The sequence below is a fragment of the Procambarus clarkii genome, chromosome 40 (genome assembly GCF_040958095.1).
Source record: "Procambarus clarkii isolate CNS0578487 chromosome 40, FALCON_Pclarkii_2.0, whole genome shotgun sequence".
Lineage (NCBI taxonomy): Eukaryota > Metazoa > Arthropoda > Malacostraca > Decapoda > Cambaridae > Procambarus > Procambarus clarkii.
Genome location: NC_091189.1, coordinates 14,493,042 through 14,516,186, shown reverse-complemented (window position 1 = coordinate 14,516,186; position 23,145 = coordinate 14,493,042). Strand labels below are relative to the sequence as shown.

The following is a 23,145-nucleotide window of genomic DNA, read 5'->3' as shown; positions in this document are numbered from 1 at the left end:
TACTGCCCCTGGTGCTACTGCCCCTGGTGCTACTGCCCCTGGTGCTACTGCCCCTGGTGCTACTGCCCCTGGTGCTACTTCACATGGTGCTACTGCCCCTGGTGCTACTTCACATGGTGCTACTGCCCCTGGTGCTACTGCCCCTGGTGCTACTGCCCCTGGTGCTACTGCCCCTGTCGCTACTGCCCCTGGTGCTACTGCCCCTGGTGCTACTGCCCCTGGTGCTACTGCCCCTGGTGCTACTGCCCCTGGTGCTACTGCCCCTGGTGCTACTGCCCCTGTTGCTACTTCACATGGTGCTACTGCCCCTGGTGCTACTTCACATGGTGCTACTGCCCCTGGTGCTACTGCCCCTGGTGCTACTGCCCCTGGTGCTACTGCCCCTGGTGCTACTGCCCCTGTCGCTACTGCCCCTGGTGCTACTGCCCCTGGTGCTACTGCCCCTGGTGCTACTGCCCCTGGTGCTACTGCCCCTGGTGCTACTGCCCCTGTCGCTACTGCCCCTGGTGCTGCTGCCCCTGGTGCTACTACCCCTGGTGCTACTTCACATGGTGCTACTGCCCCTGGTGCTACTGCCCCTGGTACTACTGCTCCTGGTGCTACTTCACATGGTGCTACTGCCCCTGGTGCTACTGCCCCTGGTGCTACTGCCCCTGGTGCTACTGCCCCTGTCGCTACTGCCCCTGGTGCTGCTGCCCCTGGTGCTACTGCCCCTGGTGCTACTTCACATGGTGCTACTGCCCCTGGTGCTACTGCCCCTGGTGCTACTACTTCAGGTGCTACTGTAGCTGGTGCTACTGACCCTGGTGCTACTGCATCCAGGTGCTACTGCCCCTGGTGTTACTGACCCTGGTGCTACTACTTCAGGTGCTACTGCCCCTTGAGCCACTGCCCCTGGTGCTACTGCACCTGGTGCTACTGCCCCTGGTGCTACTGCACCTGGTGCTACTGCCCCTGGTGCTACTACACATGGTGCTACTGTCCCTGGTTCTACTGCTCCTGGTGCTACTGCCCCTGGTGCTACTGCACCTGGTGCTACTGCCCCTGGTGCTACTACACATGGTGCTACTGCCCCTGGTGCTACTACACATGGTGCTACTGTCACTGGTTCTACTGCTCCTGGTGCTACTGCCCCTGGTGCTACTGCCCCTGGTGCTACTGCCCCTGGTGCTACTGCCCCTGGTGCTACTGCCCCTGGTGCTACTGCCCCTGGTGCTACTGCCCCTGGTGCTACTGCCCCTGGTGCTACTGCCCCTGGTGCTACTGCTCCTGTTTATCAGAGTCTTCACGATAAATAACTCTGAAGCATTAGGGGAAGTAACTCTGAGGTTGACACTGTCACACATCACCTTCACTGTCACACATTATTGTCAGTGTCACACGCTACTGAGACAGCTTCCGAGAGGAAGTAGATGGGGAGGTAGAGGTAGAAGTAGATGTCAGAAACAGGTGAAGCTAGGAGGTAATATTGTTTTGGTTGTAGATTCGCTACCTGGAACAAAAAGTTCCAAGTAGCACGGGCTATGGTGATCCCGAAGGGGGGTAAGGGCGGCGGAGTCTGTGAGGGCGGCGTAGCTCGGGTACGGGCGGCCCAGTTAGGGTGGGCGGCGGAAGTGGGCGGCGGAGGCGGGTGGGAGGCGATAAACAACAATTTCGCAGCGAGAAAGAACAGGGAAAGTGAAGCATGAGGGTATATATTCTCCCAAATAGCTTTTATGGCAGATAAATGACTAATTTTCCCTTGATTACTCTGTTATTAGGTGGGCAGTGTTCGCTAACCTTTATATAGTGAGACGGATTGGCCCAATGATGCCCCGGGACGCGTGTGTGCTGATGTGTGTGTGCCCAGTCAGTGCCCAGTGTCCTTGTTGTGGTACCCAGTGTCCTTGTTGTGGTACCCAGTGTCCTTGTTGTGGGGTGAAGTGTCCTTGTTGTGGTACCCAGTGTCCTTGTTGTGGGGTGAAGTGTCCTTGTTGTGGTACCCAGTGTCCTTGTTGTGGTACCCAGTGTCCTTGTTGTGGTACCCAGTGTCATTGTTGTGGGGTGAAGTGTCCTTGTTGTGGAACCCAGTGTCCTTATTGTGGGGTGCAGTGTCCTTGTTGTGGTACCCAGTGTCATTGTTGTGGGGTGAAGTGTCCTTGTTGTGGTACCCAGTGTCCTTGTTGTGGTACCCAGTGTCCTTGTTGTGGTACCCAGTGTCCTTGTTGTGGTACCCAGTGTCCTTGTTGTGGTACCCAGTGTCCTTGTTGTGGTACCCAGTGTCCTTGTTGTGGTACCCAGTGTCCTTGTTGTGGGGTGAAGTGTCCTTGTTGTGGTACCCAGTGTCCTTGTTGTGGGGTGAAGTGTCCTTGTTGTGGTACCCAGTGTCCTTGTTGTGGGGTGAAGTGTCCTTGTTGTGGTACCCAGTGTCCTTGTTGTGGTACCCAGTGTCCTTGTTGTGGTACCCAGTGTCCTTGTTGTGGTACCCAGTGTCCTTGTTGTGGTACCCAGTGTCCTTGTTGTGGTACCCAGTGTCCTTGTTGTGGTACCCAGTGTCCTTGTTGTGGTACCCAGTGTCCTTGTTGTGGTACCCAGTGTCCTTGTTGTGGTACCCAGTGTCCTTGTTGTGGTACCCAGTGTCCTTGTTGTGGTACCCAGTGTCCTTGTTGTGGTACCCAGTGTTCTTGTTGTGGTACCCACCCGCCAAACACACACCGAAACTACGACGTTGGTACAACGTTCGAACAAGTTTCAACACCTTCTAACCAGTTATAACAACCAATATAACAAGTTGTAACAACGTTCTAATACGTCATAAACACGTTAAGCCAAGATGTAACAACTTTATTACAAGTTGTAACAAGCGGAAAATAGAGACAGTTTCGGTTTGTGTTTCCAGGGCAGTGTCCTTGTTGTGGTACCCAGTGTCCTTGTTGTGGTACCCAGTGTCCTTGTTGTGGTACCCAGTGTTCTTGTTGTGGTGCCCAGTGTCCTTGTTGTGGTACCCAGTGTCCTTGTTGTGGTACCCAGTGTCCTTGTTGTGGTACCCAGTGTCCTTGTTGTGGTACCCAGTGTCCTTGTTGTGGGGTGAAGTGTCCTTGTTGTGGTACCCAGTGTCCTTGTTGTGGGGTGAAGTGTCCTTGTTGTGGTACCCAGTGTCCTTGTTGTGGGGTGAAGTGTCCTTGTTGTGGTACCCAGTGTTTGTTGTGGTACCCAGTGTCCTTGTTGTGGTACCCAGTGTCCTTGTTGTGGTGCCCAGTGTCCTTGTTGTGGTAACCAGTGTCCTTGTTGTGGTACCCAGTGTCCTTGTTGTGGTACCCAGTGTCCTTGTTGTGGTACCCAGTGTCCTTGTTGTGGTACCCAGTGTCCTTGTTGTGGTACCCAGTGTCCTTGTTGTGGTACCCAGTGTCCTTGTTGTGGTACCCAGTGTTCTTGTTGTGGTGCCCAGTGTCCTTGTTGTGGTACCCAGTGTCCTTGTTGTGGTGCCCAGTGTCCTTGTTGTGGTACCCAGTGTCCTTGTTGTGGTGCCCAGTGTCCTTGTTGTGGTACCCAGTGTCCTTGTTGTGGGGTGAAGTGTCCTTGTTGTGGTACCCAGTGTCCTTGTTGTGGTACCCAGTGTCCTTGTTGTGGGGTGAAGTGTCCTTGTTGTGGTACCCAGTGTCCTTGTTGTGGGGTGAAGTGTCCTTGTTGTGGGATCCAGTGTCCTTGTTGTGGTACCCAGTGTCCTTGTTGTGGTACCCAGTGTCCTTGTTATGGTACCCTGTATCCTCGTTAAGGTATCCAGTTCCGTTGTTAAAGTCCCTAGTGTCCTTGTTCTTAGGAATGGGTATCTGCAAGTGTAGCACATTCTTGCCCTACACAGTGTAGAAATATTAGCGTTTCACTTACGCTCTGTTGGAAATTGCCGCCAGTGGCGGCCGTGTGTTAAGAGCCCGTCCGCGCATGCGCAAAGTGACCATCACCTAGTAACTGGAAGTCTTAGGAAACTATATAAATATCGTCCTAATGTTGTAATAAAATTATATACAACGAAAATGCAGTGCTTGAAAATTATGCTATTTTATTTTCATTACTATTGTCGCGAAATATAAGAGCCCGGTGAGTAAATAAGGGATATTTAGGTAAATAGTGAAAACAGAAGAAAGTATTGGAACCAAGCAGCGAGGAAGGAGAGAGGCGCATGAGGGAAGCTGGTGTGTTTGACGCCTGAGGCTACCTGTGGTACAGGACTGAGGGGATGGTATCAAATACTTGGCTAGCGAGGAACTAATGTTGTTGTTGTTATATATAGCTACTCAGAACGAAGTGTCCGTGTAGCACGGGCTAAAGTGAGCCCCGTATGTTCCCAGCACCGCACTACGCTTACGTGTTGGTGAAAATGTTGAGTGGTTGTCTCAGATTGATGGTTCCAGATCATGTAGAATTTGAGCATACACTTTTCCATGATGTGGCCTGGAAATTGTTGGTAAGTAATGTTGGATTCAAGACTAGTTTTTCAATATTTGTTCGATTCTTTACGTCACTGATAAAACTAAGATGTACTGTGTCAGAATATCACTTAGTCATATTATTATACTGATAACATATTTTGTTTTCTGAATGTTGGGAACATTTGTGTATGGGATGCACAAACGTACTTTTGGGGATAACTTAATTCTTTTATTGTAAATTTTATATGTAAATAGATTTATATTATAAATTTATGTAATCTCCATTAGAGATACAAACAAAATATTCTACTTTGAAAGCTATTCAGGCATTTGGCAATAGAGTGAATTTTACCATTACATAAATTTTTGTTGCAGTGCTAAAATTAAAATCCAAATTATTAACCTATTTGATCTTGCATATAATTCTGATTTCTTCTCTTCAATGTATATATTTGTTCAAATGTTGTTATATCAGTGATGTTCTGGTAATTATATGATGCCCCGTGTGAGGCACCAAGACCAGTCCGGCTCTCCGCTGAGGTGCGATAAACATGTGACACTAAATCAGTTCAGGTTTCATGTGTGTTCCAGATGCCTCGTGTTTAATGAACTCAACGTGAGTCGACTCGTACCGAAGTCGAGGACTCGGTCGACACTCGCTAGGATTTGTTGTTCATCCTCACATGACCTTGATTCTGTTGGCCCTTATATTGTTAAGGTACCCTGCTTCACTGTTACTGTACCCCTGTTTCCTTGTTAAGGTACCCTGCTTCACTGTTAGCGTACCCTGTTTCCTTGTTAAGATATCCAGTGTTTTTATAGTATCTAGCGACCTTGTTAAGATTAAGACCTACTGTCTTTGTCAGGATACCCAGTGTCCCTTGTCAGCGTACCTACTCTCCAAGTCATGGCACCCACTGTCCATTTTAGCGTACCCAATTCCCATGTCAGGGAACTGGAATGTCCTAACCGGAATGATTTCTCTGTTCATGTTTCTGTCTCATGTCACCTTGAGGTTCGTGCGGTACCTTGACTGTATACATACATCTGATCTTAACTCCTCCACGCGAGCACATTCATTATCACAGGCTAAACAGCCAGCTTCCTTCGCTAACGAGCGCGATAAATACGCGCGGACTAGTTTTTCCCCGCGCCGAAAGTGACAAGATGGCGGTGCGTAAAAACAGAGTAGCCTCTAGGTGACGCCACCCGCTACATCAGTCTCTACGCCCACTACACTCCACCCTCCACTCACCACCATTTTTCACGGGACTGCCTGATTCTGATCTTCTTGTTATCTGCCGTTCTTTTCCATTTTTCTCGTTCAGGGAGACGTGGACGGATGAATGGAAGAGGTATATCAAAGTCAGGCGGGACAGAGGCGCGGGCCAAGACCACAGTTGGCGCGCGTCATCTCCCTGTCATTTGGCGGGAAAAGACAAATGACGGGCGTCTCTTTGCTCGCGGCTGGATTTATCTTCCTTTTTTTATGGTGAAACCCGAGGACCTGATCCTGATGAGGGCGTGACGCCCCGGCAGAGACGCCAGAACCTCTGAGGACACCAGTCGTTCATCTCTAGCACTACCACAAGTATTTCCAGCACCACCACCCGCAACACCACCACCTTCAGCTCCACCACCTACAGCACCACCACCTGCAGCACCACCACCACCCGCAACACCACCACCTTCAGCTCCACCACCTACAGCACCACCACCTGCAGCACCACCACCTGCAGCACCACCACCTGCAGCACCACCACCTGCAGCACCACCACCTACAGCACCACCACCTGCAGCACCACCACCTGCAGCACCACCACCTGCAGCACCACCACCTACAGCTCCACCACCTACAGCACCACCACCTGCAGCACCACCACCTGCAGCACCACCACCTGCAGCTCCACCACCTACAGCACCACCACCTGCAGCACCACCACCTACAGCACCACCACCCGCAACACCACCACCTTCAGCTCCACCACCTGCAGCACCACCACCTGCAGCACCACCACCTGCAGCACCACCACCCGCAACACCACCACCTGCAGCTCCACCACCTGCAGCACCACCACCTGCAGCACCACCACCTGCAGCACCACCACCTGCAGCACCACCACCCGCAACACCACCACCTGCAGCACCACCACCTACAGCACCATCACCTGCAGCACCACCACCTGCAGCACCACCACCCGCAACACCACCACCCGCAACACCACCACCTGCAGCTCCACCACCTACAGCACCACCACCTGCAGCACCACCACCTGCAGCACCACCACCCGCAACACCACCACCTGCAGCACCACCACCTGCAGCACCACCACCTGCAGCACCACCACCTGCAGCACCACCACCTGCAGCACCACCACCTGCAGCACCACCACCTACAGCACCACCACCTGCAGCACCACCACCTGCAGCATCGTTATCTACAGCACCATCAAATGATATAATCAGGGACCACTTCAAGACCATCTACATAACGTATGTGAGATCAATACTAGAGAATGCAGCCTTGCCTCGTGAAACAAAAAAGAAACTTGAAAAAGTACAGAGGCTTGTAACATGTCTAATTCCAGAATTAAGAGAGCTGAGTAGAGAGTTCAAGCTAAAGGACTTAGCTTGAACTGACAACAATACTACCCTGGCAAGTCTACCACCTGACAAGTCTACCACCTGACAAGTCTACCACTTGACAACACCACCAACTGACACCACAGTGACACCTTCTCTCTTAACTCCCGACTTTTACGCGCAATAAAAATCCAACGTCTCGTTTTCTGTTTTGTTTACCTCTGGTATAACTTGGTTGTTCCTGCTTAATTAATGTGTTATCACAGTAAGGTATAATGAACACCTCACTATGATATCTGAATTTCACCACCCAAAAAACTTAGCTATTTAACGTAATATTTTTTTCAGGAGGAAACTGGAGAAACACGTTTTTACATAGGATGTGATAGTTATAAAGACTGTATCTGCGTTTGTCTCTCAGTCTCCCTACCTCCCCCCCCTCACACACACACACACACACACACACACACACACACACACACACACACACACACACACACACACACACACACACACACACACACACTCACTCACTCACTCACTCTCTCTCTCTCTCTCTCTCTCTCTCTCTCTCTCTCTCTCTCTCTCTCTCTCTCTCTCTCTTTTCCCAGATAGGGACAATAGCAGACGATTTCTGACTCCTGTTGGCTGAGATCGTACGAAACCCATACCTCATGGTAAGCCTTACCCCTCTAGTTTTTTGAGGCACCCTTACCCCATAGTAGGGAATTTTTACCCCTAGTTTCATCGAGGCACATATGTGTTAGTTGACTCTTCTGAGGTTGCATGGCGTTTCACCTTTCTTTTTATGATGTCTTCAACAAAACCATTAGAGAAGCCGTTGTTGACTAGGATCTGCCTTACCCTACAGAGTTCTTCGTCGACTCGCTTCCATCTTGAGCAGTGGCTGAGAGCACGGTCGACGTAAGCGTTGATAACACTCCTCTTGTACCTGTCTGGGCAGTCACTATTGGCATTGAGGCATATTCCTATGTTTGTTTCCTTAGTGTAGACTGCAGAGTGGAAACCTCCGCTCCTTTCCATGACTGTTACATCTAGAAAGGGCAGCGCCCCATCCTTCTCCATCTCTTAAGTGAAACGCAACACAGAATTCCGCTCAAATGCCTCCTTCAGCTCCTGCAGACGCCTGCCATCAGGTACCTGTGTAAAAATGTCGTCAAATACCTGCAGTGTATGGCGGATTTCAAGTCAATGTCAACTAAGACCCTCTGATCGATGGTACCCATATAGAAGTTCGCAAACAGGACACCTAGGGGAGAACCCATGGCGACCCCATCTACTTGCTTATACATGTGCCGATCTGGACTCAGGAAGGGTGCCTCTTTAGTACAAGCTTGGAGTAGTTTCCTAAGTATGTTTTCTGGTATGTCAAGAGGAGTACAAGCCGGATCACGATACACTCTGTCTGCTATCATCCCGATTGTTTCATCCACAGGTACGTTGATAAACAGTGATTCTACGTCCAACAGGGCTCCATCAAGGAACATATAATCTCATCTCACAACCAGACCATCACCAGAGAAATCTTAACAAACAATTAACTTACAGAAATCATCGATAGATACAGCGATAGCAGGAGGCTCGACATCTGCGAGGCACTACACATCAAAAAGTCAACACCAGCAATCAACAGCCAATTAATGCACAACTATATTCTACCTACTTCAAGACTCCGAACCAATATAGAAGCATCAAGAAGAAGTATGGGCCAATAGGCTCTCTGCAGTTACTTCCATTCTTATGTTCTAGTATCCAATTTAGACCCATTGTTTCGTGTTTTGTCATTTATACAGTATATAAATATACATATATATATATATATATATATATATATATATATATATATATATATATATATATATATATATATATATATATAAAACATAGGGAAGGGTGTACCACCTCTGGCTGGAAGAAGGGGACCCTTAGCCTCGGAGGTAACCACACATAACGCATTAGAAGGAATGTTTAAGTCCCCTCCAATACAGTTTCTGTGTGCTTTTCTCCTACCACCCCTTCCTTTTTATTTTTTTTTTGCTTTATTATATATTTAAAGGTTACAAGATATACATTGGTTGATACAAATAGTGCTTAAAGGTTATGGATCTCTTTAAGCTCCTCCGCTTCCGGACAGGAACCGAGGATGCAGCAGGAGTTTCCCCTCTGGATTTACACACTGAGGCGCTGAAACAGAAAACTGGCAGCTCTTGGGGTCTCTGGTGACGTCAGTGAGCTTGGAGCCCAATTCCTTGAGAAATCCCAAGGCACTCTTACCCCAGGGGCCATGCGTCTCAGACGCTATGGGAACAAAGGTGTATCGAGCTTCCAGACGCCTGTATTTGGCTGATTTTGCTATTTCCCTGTGGTTGGCCGCCCCACCTGCTTGATCAGCTCCAAGGTGTACATAGGTGTCAGCCAGGATGGATACACATGTGTAGTCCCACACCAACTGTCTACCGCCCTTCCATGAGTATATGGTGATGCCATCAGGGCGAAGTGTGGTTAAATCCGGGTTTTGGACCCCTAGGATGCGAGGCTCTCTTCCGCTGGGCATTGAGCTGAGACAAGGCTTCTCTTGATGATGTCATTGACCTCTTTGTGTCTTGCATGCCAGCCCTTTGTGCTTCCACAATGCAACCCATGCAGTCCATATTGGTCTGCTTCCACCCTTTGGCAAATACACTTGTATTCAGTGTGAATTGGGGCACCAAGGCGGAGGGCCACTGCTACACGAAGGGATTCTAGATCTAGACGCGTGCCCATTGCTTATATGGGTACTGCCAGGAGGAAGTCTCCTGCATGGGGGGCACTCACTGCTCTGAGACGGGCTTTCTCCTTGTCTGATGTTGCGGCGCTGAGCATGGCATCAGCTATTTTTCCCCCACACACACACACACACACACACACACATATATATATATATATATATATATATATATATATATATATATATATATATATATATATATATATATATATATATGTATAATAAATGTAGATAACACGCCAGTCACGTAAGCCATGGCACAAACATGGACAAAATTACCATAAGAATACAGAGAATTTTCACCCGTAATGTCCTGTGAACACAATCCTGGGTAATTGGCTTATGATTTACGCACCCTTACCCGTCTCCTTTTAATCCCAGAGCTATGAATTCTTATTCCTTTTGACAGGATAATTTAAAACCACTATTTTACTCAAATTGTTTCCTAATCACCGTTATCACAGTGCGAGACTCTCGAATTGTGTTGTCGAGAGCGCGTGTGGGTGTAGTGAATTATTGCTGATTATTATTTTGTATTTTTTCAGTATTTAACACGTTGTACAACAAGTGGAACTCCACTACTGACTCCTCGGGGAGGGAGGGGGGGGGGGGAAATGTCATCCTTCTTAACGATCAAACAGGTGATCGTCAGGGGGTAATGACTAGGGTGTTATTGATGGGGTTATCTTCTTCTTCTTCTTCTTCTTCTTCTTGAGGCGGTTATGTTGAGGTTGTTGTCCAAGTGTTGTGGGGGGGGGGTGTGCATCGTTCCTTCACTCCCCGTCATTATATCCCAGCTCCTTGGGCTCATATCCCAGCTTCTTGGTCTCATATCCCAGCTCCTTGGTCTCATATCCTAGCTTCTTGGTCTCATATCCCAGCTCCTTGGTCTCATATCCCAGCACCTTGGTCTCATATCCCAGCTCCTTGGTCTCATATCCTAGCTTCTTGGTCTCATATCCCAGCTCCTTGGTCTCATATCCCAGCACCTTGGTCTCATATCCCAGCACCTTGGTCTCATATCCCAGCTCCTTGGCCTCATGTCCCAGGTCCGTGAAAGGTACACTTCACAACATTCCCGTCGCCAGTTCGATGCTCGTAGCATCCCCCTCCTGCCCCCCTGCCCCCCCCTGCCCCCCCCCTGCCCCCCCCCCTGCCCCCCCCCCCCATGCCCCCTCCCCCCCCTCAGGTGTGTCAACAACAAAGATCTGGTCAATTTGATTAGAATATTTGTGTGTTTTTCACTATTTCTTAAGAGAGGTTATGAATGAAAAGATGAATATGAGTAAGCATTTAAAGAGCCGGATGACAGTAGGAATGGAGCAGTTAGTTGAATGAAAACTACTCTGAGGCAGTGAGTACTTTCTCGTGAGTGTGTGAGGGAGATGAACAGCCATGGTGAGTGTGTGAGGGAGATGAACACACATGGTGAGTGTGTGAGGGAGATGAACAGACATGGTGAGTGTGTGAGGGAGATGAACAGACATGGTGAGTGTGTGAGGGAGATGAACAGACATGGTGAGTGTGTGAGGGAGATGAACAGACATGGTGAGTGTGTGAGGGAGATGAACACACATGGTGAGTGTGTGAGGGAGATGAACACACATGGTGAGTGTGTGAGGGAGATGAACACACATGGTGAGTGTGTGAGGGAGATGAACACACATGGTGAGTGTGTGAGGGAGATGAACACACATGGTGAGTGTGTGAGGGAGATGAACAGACATGGTGAGTGTGTGAGGGAGATGAACAGACATGGTGAGTGTGTGAGGGAGATGAACAGACATGGTGAATGTGTGAGGGAGATGAACAGACATGGTGAGTGTGTGAGGGAGATGAACACACATGGTGAGTGTGTGAGGGAGATGAACACACATGGTGAGTGTGTGATGGATTGAGTATAAATATCCCAGGAGAAGTGGAAGACTATAAGTTAAGATGGAGTCAATTTCTTACCTGTGAATGGCTGACAGTTTTAAAATGACAAGTTACCGAGCACATCACATCACCCCCCACCCACCCCCACCCAGGGGATGTGGCCCGGTGGGTGGTGTTGGGGATGTTTTGTGTGTGGGGGGGGGGGGGAGGGGAGGCTGCTGGCTCTACATCACCCTCCCCAACACCATCACCTCCTCCTCCAACCTCACCATCATCCCCCCCCCCCCCTTCCTCACCAGCACAACCTCCACCGTCCTCCAACCTCACCATCACCCTCTCCTCCTCACCATCACCATCACCACCTCCCTTCCCTAACATCACCTAACTCCCAAGTCAAGTTACTTGGGATCCTTTTCAGATTTTCTCTTCATCGCAAAATGCTGTCTAGAAGCTTTTAAGGGAAGCAAAATAATCAAGAGAGCGTCACCGCGGCGGCAGGACTGACAGGTAATCTACGCCTGCATTGAGAACCTCCCCAAAACTGACTTTCTTTCCACTATCTATGGTACAAATTCTTATTTTTTTTTAAAGAATGTTTTCGGGTGGTTGTGGGGCTTTATGTGTGATGGGTTCACTCCCTTGGCTTTATCATGGAAGGAAATTAATCAATTTTGATGGTTAATGCGGTAATCAAAACACAGAAGGGATTTCTTGCTTCATTAGAAGTGGATTGTGCAGGAGAGGGGGAATGTGTGTGTGTGTGTGTGTGTGTGAGAGAGAGAGAGAGAGAGAGAGAGAGAGAGAGAGAGAGAGAGAGAGAGAGAGAGAGAGAGAGAGAGAGAGAGAGAGAGAGAGAGAGAGAGAGAGAAAGAGTGTGTGTAAAGGAAGAGAGAACGAAACTATAAGAAATGTCTGCCCCTTTTCCACCCCGTCCCAAACCATCCATTTAACCTCCTGTCCCGCCCCCACATTCCCCTTCCTCCAGAGCTCTCTTTTCCGTCCTTTCTTGACTCCTTTCTCTCCTCCTTCTCTCCTAACTCATACTCTTTCCCCAGACCCATCCCAGCCCCCGCCCACTCCCACAGCCCCCGCCCACTCCCACCTCCCTCCCACAAACAAGACTCATCCAACCCCGAACAGAGTATCTCTTATGACAGGTTCATAAGTGTTCGTTTGCTTAACTCTCTTTCTCTGTCTCCCTCCCCCCCCCCCCTCTCCCTCTCTCTCTCTCTCTCTCTCTCTCTGTCTCTCTCTCTCTCTCTCTCTCTCTCTCTCTCTCTCTCTCTCTCTCTCTCTCTCTCTCTCTCTCTCTCTCTCTCTCTCTCTCTATCATCTTATAATACCAGGAAATGGTACTAAAACTGGCAAATATGAACCACTATTCCAAGGTGGGGTAGAACAACAGAATTTGATACGAATTACATGATATAACAATGAATTAATGCATTGTGTGTGCTTTTCTCCGATGCTATGGGTCCTCCTGCCAGCCAGAGGAGGTGCCTTTAGAATATTTATAATATATATACATCTATAGAACACGACAGTGGCGGTGATTTATATACATGGATTCAAAAATGGGTACAAGAGAACCCAGAGCCTAAAGGATTAACTTATCTAGTTTACTGAAGGTTGAGAAGCGCGGTCCATAACCTGCAACTCAGACTCTGCAAACACAAAAAAGTAATTAGAAATAGGTAAACATGTATACATTAGATTCAAGACCAACTGAAATAATCAAAGCTGTAATTAAGAGTACACAAAGGCCAAAGTTATCTTCTCGAATTAGCAAATTCAAAAGCAATATAGTTGTAGGTAATGGATACGTTGTGCTGTGCTTAACCAGCGTCATCTTAGCCATACCGTCAATGTTTGTATGCAGTAAAGCGAGCTGCCACAAACGCATCAACCACCAAACAAACACTTCGACTACCAAACTTATCACAACAAACACCATTTTCCTCCCAGGCGTTGGAAATCCAGTTTATCTGCTAACAGGGCGCTGGGTCGGGTGATAGGAAGCCTCCACCAGCCATCCAACCCTACCGCCGCCCCCGCTCGAAATCCTGGAAAATGCCACCATGTCGCAAGTCGCTCCGCTGGAAATTAATTTTGCATCCGTCAACCCTTACAGCGCGGGAGTGACGCGCGCGTCATCCTCACTCCAGGCTCACGGCTCAAGACCAGTCCCAACATTATCTTTATATATATATATATATATATATATATATATATATATATATATATATATATATATATATATATATATATATATATATATATATATATAAGATGCTTATAAAATGTGTTAAATTTGTTTATCTTTTTTTTATCTGAAATGAACATGAGGGATAATGTGAAATCTTCATGCCGGAAACTGGACATAACAGGTTGGTTGAACAAGCATCGCAGGAAAACGATGTTGCTGCAGTGACTCGACAGGTGCACAGTCAACAGCACTTGTACAAACACCTGCTCATGGGAAGCTGCTCATCTGTGACAAGTGATGGCTGTGACAGCTGTCCACAGTGACACCTTCACCCCCCCCCGCCCCACACTTCACCACTCTCCCACAACCCCAATACCACAACTATATGGGGGGCCTGATAGTTGAGTAGTCAGCGCTCTGGACTCGTAATCCTAGGTTCCGGGTTCGTTCCACCCGGTAATGGCAGAAACAAAATAGGCAGAGTTTCTTTCACCCTGACGCACCTGTTACCTAGCAGTAAACAGGTACTTGGTGTTAGACAGCTTTTACGGGGTGCTTCCTAGGTGTGTGTTGGTGAAAACAAAAATTAGGTAGTAGTTAGTAACTGATGATTTATTGACAGTTGAGAAGCTCAAAGAGTAGAGCCCAACCCCCGCAAGCACAACTAGATGAATACAACTCAGTGAATACAACACCCCCACTCCACACCAAGCACCACGCCACTACACCCACCTCCCCACCACACCTCCACACCACACCTCCACACCCCTCCACACTCCCCCCCCCCCTGATCTCCAACTGGTCATTTAAACAATAAATATTTGGCTAAATAATCAATCCTTTCCTGACATACTGAAGAGACAAGAACGGACGAGGACGGACGAGGACGGGCGAGGACGGGCGAGGACGGACGAGGACTGGCGAGGACGGATGAGGACGAACGAGGAGCAACGAGACACCAAACGAGGACAGTGAACCACGCAGACTAACCCTACGTGTCAATACCCAAACAATAACATGTCCTCGTTAACAGGGAGTCAGGAACTAAGTCAATTTTCTTGTAGCTTAAATAATTCGCGAGGACTTGCAGAACATCAAGAACGCTTTTTGCAACTTGTGCAAGTTGGAGTATGTTGGAGGAGAACACCACTTGGCCCTTCCGGCACTTCCAACTGCAACAAAACAGTCCTTTTTAAAAGCATCGTTAATAATGGACACGGAGGTGTTAGTGGTAATAGGGGGGGGGACTAGGTGGTGATGGGGCCCCCCCCCCCTGTCTGAGGGTACAGTTTCTGAGGGTAGAGTGTCTGGGGGTACAGTGTCTGGGGGTACGGTGTCTGGGGGTACGGTGTCTGGGGTACAGTGTCTGGGGGTACGGTGTCTGAGGGTACAGTGTCTGGGGGTACAGTGTCTGAGGGTACAGTGTCTGGGGGTAGAGTGTCTGAGGTACAGTGTCTGGGGGTACAGTGTCTGGGGGTACAGTGTCTGGGGGTACGGTGTCTGGGGGTACGGTGTCTGAGGGTACAGTGTCTGAAGGTACAGTGTCTGAGGGTACAGTGTCTGAGGGCACAGTGTCTGAGGGTACAGTGTCTGGGGGTACAGTGTCTGAGGGTACAGTGTCTGAGGGCACAGTGTCTGAGGGTACAGTGTCTGGGGGTACAGTGTCTGAGGGTACAGTGTCTGAGGGCACAGTGTCTGAGGGTACAGTGTCTGAGGGTACAGTGTCTGAGGGTACAGTGTCTGGGGGTACAGTGTCTGAGGATACAGTGTCTGAGGGTACAGTGTCTGGGGGTACAGTGTCTGGGGGTACAGTGTCTGAAGGTACAGTGTCTGAGGGTACAGTGTCTGAGGGCACAGTGTCTGGGGGTACAGTGTCTGAAGGTACAGTGTCTGGGGGGTACAGTGTCTGAGGGTACAGTGTCTGAGGGCACAGTGTCTGGGGGTACAGTGTCTGGGGGGTACAGTGTCTGAGGGTACAGTGTCTGGAGGATACTGTCAGAGAGGACAGTGTACATGTTGAGCACACTGTCTGCGGGACACAGTCTACAGTAATGTGTACTCTAAAGTACCCTAAAGACAAGTCCAAGAGTACCCTTGTTGTCTGGAGTACTTGTTAATCTACCCCCAACATACTTTTTAGTCTTAGTCCTAGAGTACAGTGTAGTCTAAGAGTACCCCTGTAGCTCGTAGAGGCCCGTGTAATCAAGAGCACGGTAGAGTACAGAGTCCTTACCACTGAGGCCACGAGAGGCCACCAAGCTAGAGAAGCTTCCCACGGCCACACAAACCTCCATCAATCAAACAGACGACGTCGTAGTTTGCCGGAGCTGAAAGTATAATGCCACGGACTAAAACGATTAATATCCTGACCCAACAATGACGAGTATAATTTATAACAAAAGTACATGATCGACATTACATAGGAATTGATCATTATATAGGAGTATCACAGCTTGCCTTCACAGGCAGAGAGAAATAGTACGAGGGACGAAATAAGTGGACATGTTTCATAGGAAACATAATTGTGGATGATCAGGGGGGGGGGGCGGTGACCTGACAGTCCGGCCCCGGATGAAACGGCGGCCGGATGTTGACAAGCTGAACGACTTCAAAATCAGAGTTCTCACGATTTGCTAATTCCAATTGAGAATCATGTGAGAATATCGAAGGGGGGGGGGAGGGGTTCCAGAGGACGATTCATCTTTATAGCTATCTTCACCAGAACATCAATCTTCATTTGAATGGAAATTGAGGCACAATCGCCTAGATAATAATACATAAATAGGCTTGACATACCTGACATCCATATCAAGAGATTCGAGGAATATTTTGCCGAGTTAATGAGTCCTGTGATCCCAGCAGAGCGTAGGTGAGGATACGCACTTGGGCTTGAAATGTTATGTGCAGTGTACTGGAGGACAGTTGTCGAGGCCCACCACCCACACCAGGTAGGCACGAGGCAGCCAAGACAACTCCTGGATCTGTTAGATATCTGTGAAGTTGGTATTGGAGAGTTATGTGGCAGAGGAAGGTGAGGCAGCACAGTTCAGGCGGTGGGCCAAGTGGTGGGCCAGGTGGGACACACTCCTCTACTTGGCCGGGGTGGCTCCACTTGGCCGGGGTGGCTCCACTTGGCCGGGGTGGCTCCACTTGGCTGGGGTGGCTCCACTTGGCTGGGGTGGCTCCACTTTGCTTGGGTGGCTCCACTTGGCTGGGGTGGCTCCACTTGGCTAGGGTGGCTCCACTTGGCTGGGGTGGCTCCACTTGGCTGGGGTGGCTCCACTTGGCCGGGGTGGCTCCACTTGGCTGGGGTGGCTCCACTTTGCTTGGGTGGCTCCACTTTGCTTGGGTAGCTCCACTTGGCTGGGGTGGCTCCACTTGGCTGGGCGGGTAGGTCCAATTCGTGGAGGTGGTTCACTTCATGACGGTGATTTCTCTTAATGGGGTGGTTCCACTTGGTGAGGGCTGCTTCTCTTGATGGGGTTGTTTCACCTGGTGGAGTGGCTCCATTTGGTGGGGAAAGTTCCACTTGGTGAAGGTGGATCCACTTTGTGGGGGAGGGGTTGTTCCGCTTGGTTGGAAAGCAGCTGTTCAAAACTACTCTGCGTTAGGAAATTATTTGAATTTATGACCTGTATCAAGTAATGATACTAGAATACAAATGTACTATTACTACAAGCTCACAGGATCAGCCTTACCTCACATATCTGTAACCTTATGGGGAGAATCCTATGGGAGGGAATCATTCACCTTCTCAACCAAAAACCAAGTAAAATCAACGCAAAGTCGTTTAGTTAAAAATAAATCCTGCATTAGTAACCTACTCACATGTCTTGAGACGGTTACCGGTTATTCAAACAAAGGACTTCCAGCAGTAGACATACTATACAGGGACTTTTCTCAAGCTTTTTATAAGGTATCGCACGAGAGACTGGTAAGGAGATTACAAGCTCATGGAATAAAGGTTAAAATACTAGAATGGATTTAACAATGGTTAAAACAGGGAGAGCAGAGGTCATCTTAAAAAAAAATGGAAACTAATCTCCCTGCAGAAATGTAATAGTTGGGGTACCGCAAGGTTCCATCTTAGGGTCATCCCTATTTGTCAAATGATATAAATGAGATTATTACAAACTACATTATCAAATTCGCAGATGACATTAAGATCTATGGAAAAGTAAGAAGCGAAAATTATATTAAGACCTCATAAAGAGATATACATAAACTCCATAAATGGTCGGAAGACTAGTAAATGCTCTTTAATATGGAAAATACAATCCTTGTATATAAGGCATAGCAAAATACATCACAACTATTAACTCCTCAACACTACCATGCTGCAAATTGAAGAAGAAAATGACCTAGGAGTATGATTAATCATTCACTGAAAGTTGCACAAGTGGGAGCTGCAGTACAAAATAAAAAGGGCCAGCGAACCCCCCCCCCTGGAACAGTCTAATAAACTTTTGACTTCAAGGAAAAAAAAGTGGTTATTCAACTCTACAGATCTCTGGTGCGCCCCCATCTAGACTACTGTATTCAGGCAAGGGGACCTTATCTTCAGGAGGACATATCTGCTTCAGACAAAAGTTCAACACCGGGCGACAAAAATCATCCCTGAACTAATTCGACTCTCACCTCAGGAACGGTTGAGGGCCACAAGACTAACTCTGTTCTACAGACCAGGCATGACAGGGCGGATCTCATCGAAACTGAAAATACTGAACAAGTTGGAGGATATTAAATCATTCAGACTACTTTTTTTAAAAGACCACATGCAACACATACGACGGGCAACTGCTTCTACCTCAACATGTCACAATATAGGACAGAAAAAACAACTGGAGATACTTTTTTCACCCCATAGGGTTATAAACTCATGAAGCCGCCTACCGGCTGAAGCAGTAAATGCCAAGACATTATTGTATTTCGAAATCAATCCGAAAAAAAGTTATCAGGAAAATGGAAACCTTTGAAAGCCGACGGATTTCTATTCTTGTCGAGGCCACTAGAGAGATGGTAGCCGTCAGGAAAACTCAGGTGAGACTGCCCGAAACGCTACGCGTACTAGTGGCTTTACAAGAGTGTAAATACTGTACTATCCAATGTATTCTCACAAACCCAATGTACCTTCTTGTATATATATAAATAAATAAATAAATAAAATAAACTATTGGAATCATTTCACGTTTTACTTTATATAAAAGTGTACCTCTTCTACTAAAAATTTGTCGTTTTCTGTAAAGTTATAGTAAAACTATTTTCTATGAACATACTGGTCAGGAAATCTTGGGTGAACTGATGAAGACCAACTATTAATACTGAAATTCTTTATTCTTAAATGAACGACTGTTTGCATTAGTAAAAACAAATTTTAAACGCATGAAATAGTTGCGAATTTATAATTGACAAAGTTAACCAAAATTATTATATTATTTTGTATACAAAGAAAGGTAATATTAACAGACTTACAACAGTGGATAATTATAATTAATTAGTTTAATAAGTTACAAGGCTAAGAGGTACCTAGTGTCTCGGTGTATAAAGGACACCGGTATAAAGGGCTAATGTGTACCAGCTGGTTGGCCATAGGCTATTGTGGTGGCCTTAATAACAATCTAGAGGTCGATAGCATTAAAAACCCTTCAGAGGTCAATATATATATATATATATATATATATATATATATATATATATATATATATATATATATATATATATATATATATATATATATATATATATATATATATATATATATATATATATTTTTTTTTTTTTTTTTTTTTTTTAATAGGGAAGGAAACCACACATAACGCATTGGAGGGAATGTGGGTCCCCTCCAATACAGTTTCTGTGTGCTTTTCTCCTACCACCCCCTTCCCTTTTTTTTTTTCCTTTATTGTGTATTTAAAGGTTACAAAACATACAAGACAAATGCCTAAAGGTTATGGATCTCTTGAAGCTCCTGCGCTTCTGGACAGGAACCGAGGACGCAGCAAGCATTTCCCCTCTGGATCGCCACACTGAGACGCTGAAATAAAAAACTGGAAGCCCTTGGGTCTCTGGTGACGTCAATGAGCTTGGACCCCAATTCCTTGAGAAATCCCAAGGCACTCTTGCCCCAGGGGCCATGCGTCTCAGACGCTATGGGAACAAAGAGGTATTGACCTTCCAGTCGCCTGTACTTGAGTGATTTTGCTGTTTCCCTGTGGTTGGCCGCCCCACCTGCTTGATCAGCTCCGAAGTGTACATAGGTGTCGGCCAGGGTGGATACACATGTGTAGTCCCACACCAACTGTCTACCCTCCTTCCATGAGTATATGGTGATGCCATCAGGGCGAAGTGCTGGGAAATCCGGGTTTTGGACCCCTAGGATGCGAGGTTCTCTCTCCGCTGGGCACCCAGCTGAGACGAGGCTTCTCTTGATGATGTCATTGACCTCGCTGTGTCTTGCATGCCAGCCCTTTGTGCTTCCGCAATGCAACCCATGCAGTCCGTATTGGTCTGCTTCCACCCTGTTGCAAATACACTTGTATTCAGTGTGAATTGGGGCACCAAGGCGGAGGGCCACTGCTACACGAAGGGATTCTGGATCTAGGCGCGTGCCCATTGCAGACATGGGTACTGCCAGGAGGAAGTCTCCTGCATGGGGGGCACGCACTGCTCTGAGGCGGGCTTTCTCCTTGTCTGATGTTGCGACGCTTAGCATGGCATCAGCTACTTTTTCCACTAGAGGGTGGTCCCAGCCGGACTGTTTGTGTTGTTTTGTTGGCTCTATAATGGTTTCTGGGGCTGCAAGAACATCCCACTGATTTGAACATTCAGTGAAAGCAGGATCGTGTATTCCTGCTGAATCTCTCAGGCTATATATATATATATATATATATATATATATATATATATATATATATATATATATATATATATATATATATATATATATATATATATATATATATATATATATATATATATATATATATATATATATATATATATATGTCGTACCTAGTAGCCAGAACGCAATTCTCAGCCTACTATGCAAGGCCCGATTTGCCTAATAAGCCAAGTTTTCATGAATTAATTGTTTTTCGACTATCTAACCTACCTAACCTAACCTAACCTAACTTTTTCGGCTACCTAACCGAACCTAACCTATAAAGATAGGTTAGGTTAGGTTAGGTAGGGTTGGTTAGGTTCGGTCATATATCTACGTTAATTTTAACTCCAATAAAAAAAAATTGACCTCATACATAATGAAATGCGTAGCTTTATCATTTCATAAGAAAAAAATTAGAGAAAATATATTAATTCAGGAAAACTTGGCTCATTAGGCAAATCGGGCCTTGCATAGCAGGCCGAGTACGACGTTCTGGCTACTAGGTACAACATATATATATATATATATATATATATGTCGTACCTAATAGCCAGAACGCACTTCTCAGCCTACTATTCAAGGCCCGATTTGCCTAATAAGCCAAGTTTTCATGAATTAATGTTTTTTCGTCTACCTAACCTACCTAACCTAACCTAACCTAGCTTTTTTTGGCTACCTAACCTAACCTTACCTATAAATATAGGTTAGGTTAGGTTAGGTAGGGTTGGTTAGGTTCGGTCATATATCTACGTTAATTTTAACTCCAATAAAAAAAATTGACCTCATACATAGAGAAAAGGGTTGCTTTATCATTTCATAAGAAAAAAGTTTTAGTAAATATATTAATTCAGGAAAACTTGGCTTATTAGGCAAATTGGGCCTTGAATAGTAGGCTGAGAAGTGAGTTCTGGCTACTAGGTACGACATATATATATATATATATATATATATATATATATATATATATATATATATATATACACACAAGAAGGTACATTAGGTTTATGAGAGTACATAGCATTGATGTTTTTATATTCTTGTAGAGCCACTAACACAACGTTTCGTTATTAATAGACCTTAATAACCCTCCAGAGGTTGAGAGACCTTAAAAACTCCCCAGAGGTTGATAGACCTTAATATAACCCTCCAGAGGTTTATTGACCTTAATAACCCTCCAGAGCTTGATAGACTTTAATAACCCTTGATAAGTTGATAGACCTTAATAACCCTTGAAAGGTTGATAGATCTTAATAACCCTTCAGAGGTTGAGAGGCCTTAATATAACCCTCCAGAGGATAGACCTTAAAAACTCTCCAGAGGTTGATAGACCTGAATAACCCTCCAGAGGTTGTTAGGCCTTAATAACCCTCCAGAGGTTAATAGACCTTAATAGCCCTCCAGAGGTTGATAGACATTATCAACCCTTCAGTGGTTGATAGACCTTTCCAGGGGTTGCAAGACCTTAAAAATTCTCTAGGGGTTGATAGACATAAAATAACTCTCCAGAAGTTGAAAGACCTTAATAACCCTCCAGAGGATGATAGAACCTACTAACAAGCCAGCAATTAGACTTTAGCCCTGAACATTACTGTGAAGTGTTATCAGTATAACCACAAGTGTAAAGTTGCAATATCTGTCAAGGTGGTAGAAGCTGTTGTAGTAGGCAGACATCTAGAGGAATGACTCTCCAACGTCGTCCACCCACTTGGGCTGGACGGTAGAGCAACGGTCTCGCTTTATGCAGGTCGGCGTTCAATCCCCGACTGTCCAAGTGGTTGGGCACCATTCCTCGCCTCCCATCCCAAATCATTATCCTGACCCCCTTCCCGGTGCTATATAGTCGTAATGGCTTGGCGCTTCCGCCCCCCCCCCCCTGACAATTCCCTTCCTCCTTTCTCTCCAAAGTCACGTCTCCCGAGAACGCATACTTAGCGGTCAGACTTGTCGGGGAAAGTGACTGTTCTACTGCCAAGTGATCTTACCACTGGATCCTAGATAAAGCCTGGACCCCAAGTTTCCAGATCGCTGTCACCCACTTGAGCGATGCAGAGAACCTACTTTCTCCCGTCACGTGCTCCAATGCCCCGTCTGGCCGTGTGCTTTCCCTATACGGAGGTGCAGAGATCTGACTTTCCAACCTGCATGTGTTCCAGTCTCTCGTTTCACCGTTGGCGTTCTCTGTACTGAGGGCCGCCGCTTGCCACACTTCCCATGAAGGGGGAGACTGCCCTAGTTTACAGTCTACCATCGGCTGAGGGAAAGTGAGCTGCTCTGAACCACTAACCCACATTTCCTTTCACCAGGTGAAAGTGGGGAAAGTGTCTATATGGCGACATCCTAACATGTTTGTATGCTTAAGAACATAGTAATCATTTTAACTCCTACAATAACCATCCGG

The 23,145-nt window shown here is 46.8% G+C and overlaps 1 protein-coding gene across 1 annotated transcript; it reads right to left on the bottom strand.

The window, feature by feature from the left end:
- Window positions 1-1,849: 1,849 nt before the first annotated feature.
- LOC123758098 (GATA zinc finger domain-containing protein 14-like) lies at window positions 1,850-23,037 on the bottom strand. The gene is made up of 5 exons (XM_069338454.1): window positions 22,730-23,037; window positions 16,958-17,451; window positions 13,282-13,322; window positions 3,174-3,809; window positions 1,850-2,740 (listed from the first exon to the last, which is right to left on the bottom strand). Exons 1-5 carry the CDS (start codon window positions 23,035-23,037, stop codon window positions 1,850-1,852), a joined length of 2,370 nt encoding a protein of 789 aa, XP_069194555.1.
- Window positions 23,038-23,145: the final 108 nt, after the last annotated feature.

Coding starts and splice junctions, on each gene's coding strand:
- LOC123758098 (XM_069338454.1), bottom strand. CDS start 23,037: ATGTGGGTTAGTGGTTCAGAGCAGCTCACTTTCCCTCAGCCGATGGTA. Junction 13,323..16,957: donor AGTGGAGCCACCCCGGCCAA/GTAGAGGAGTGT, acceptor TTGTGTTTGCAG/AGTCTGAGTTGCAGGTTATG. Junction 2,741..3,173: donor GGTACCACAACAAACACTGG/GTACCACAACAA, acceptor ATAACTGGTTAG/AAGGTGTTGAAACTTGTTCG.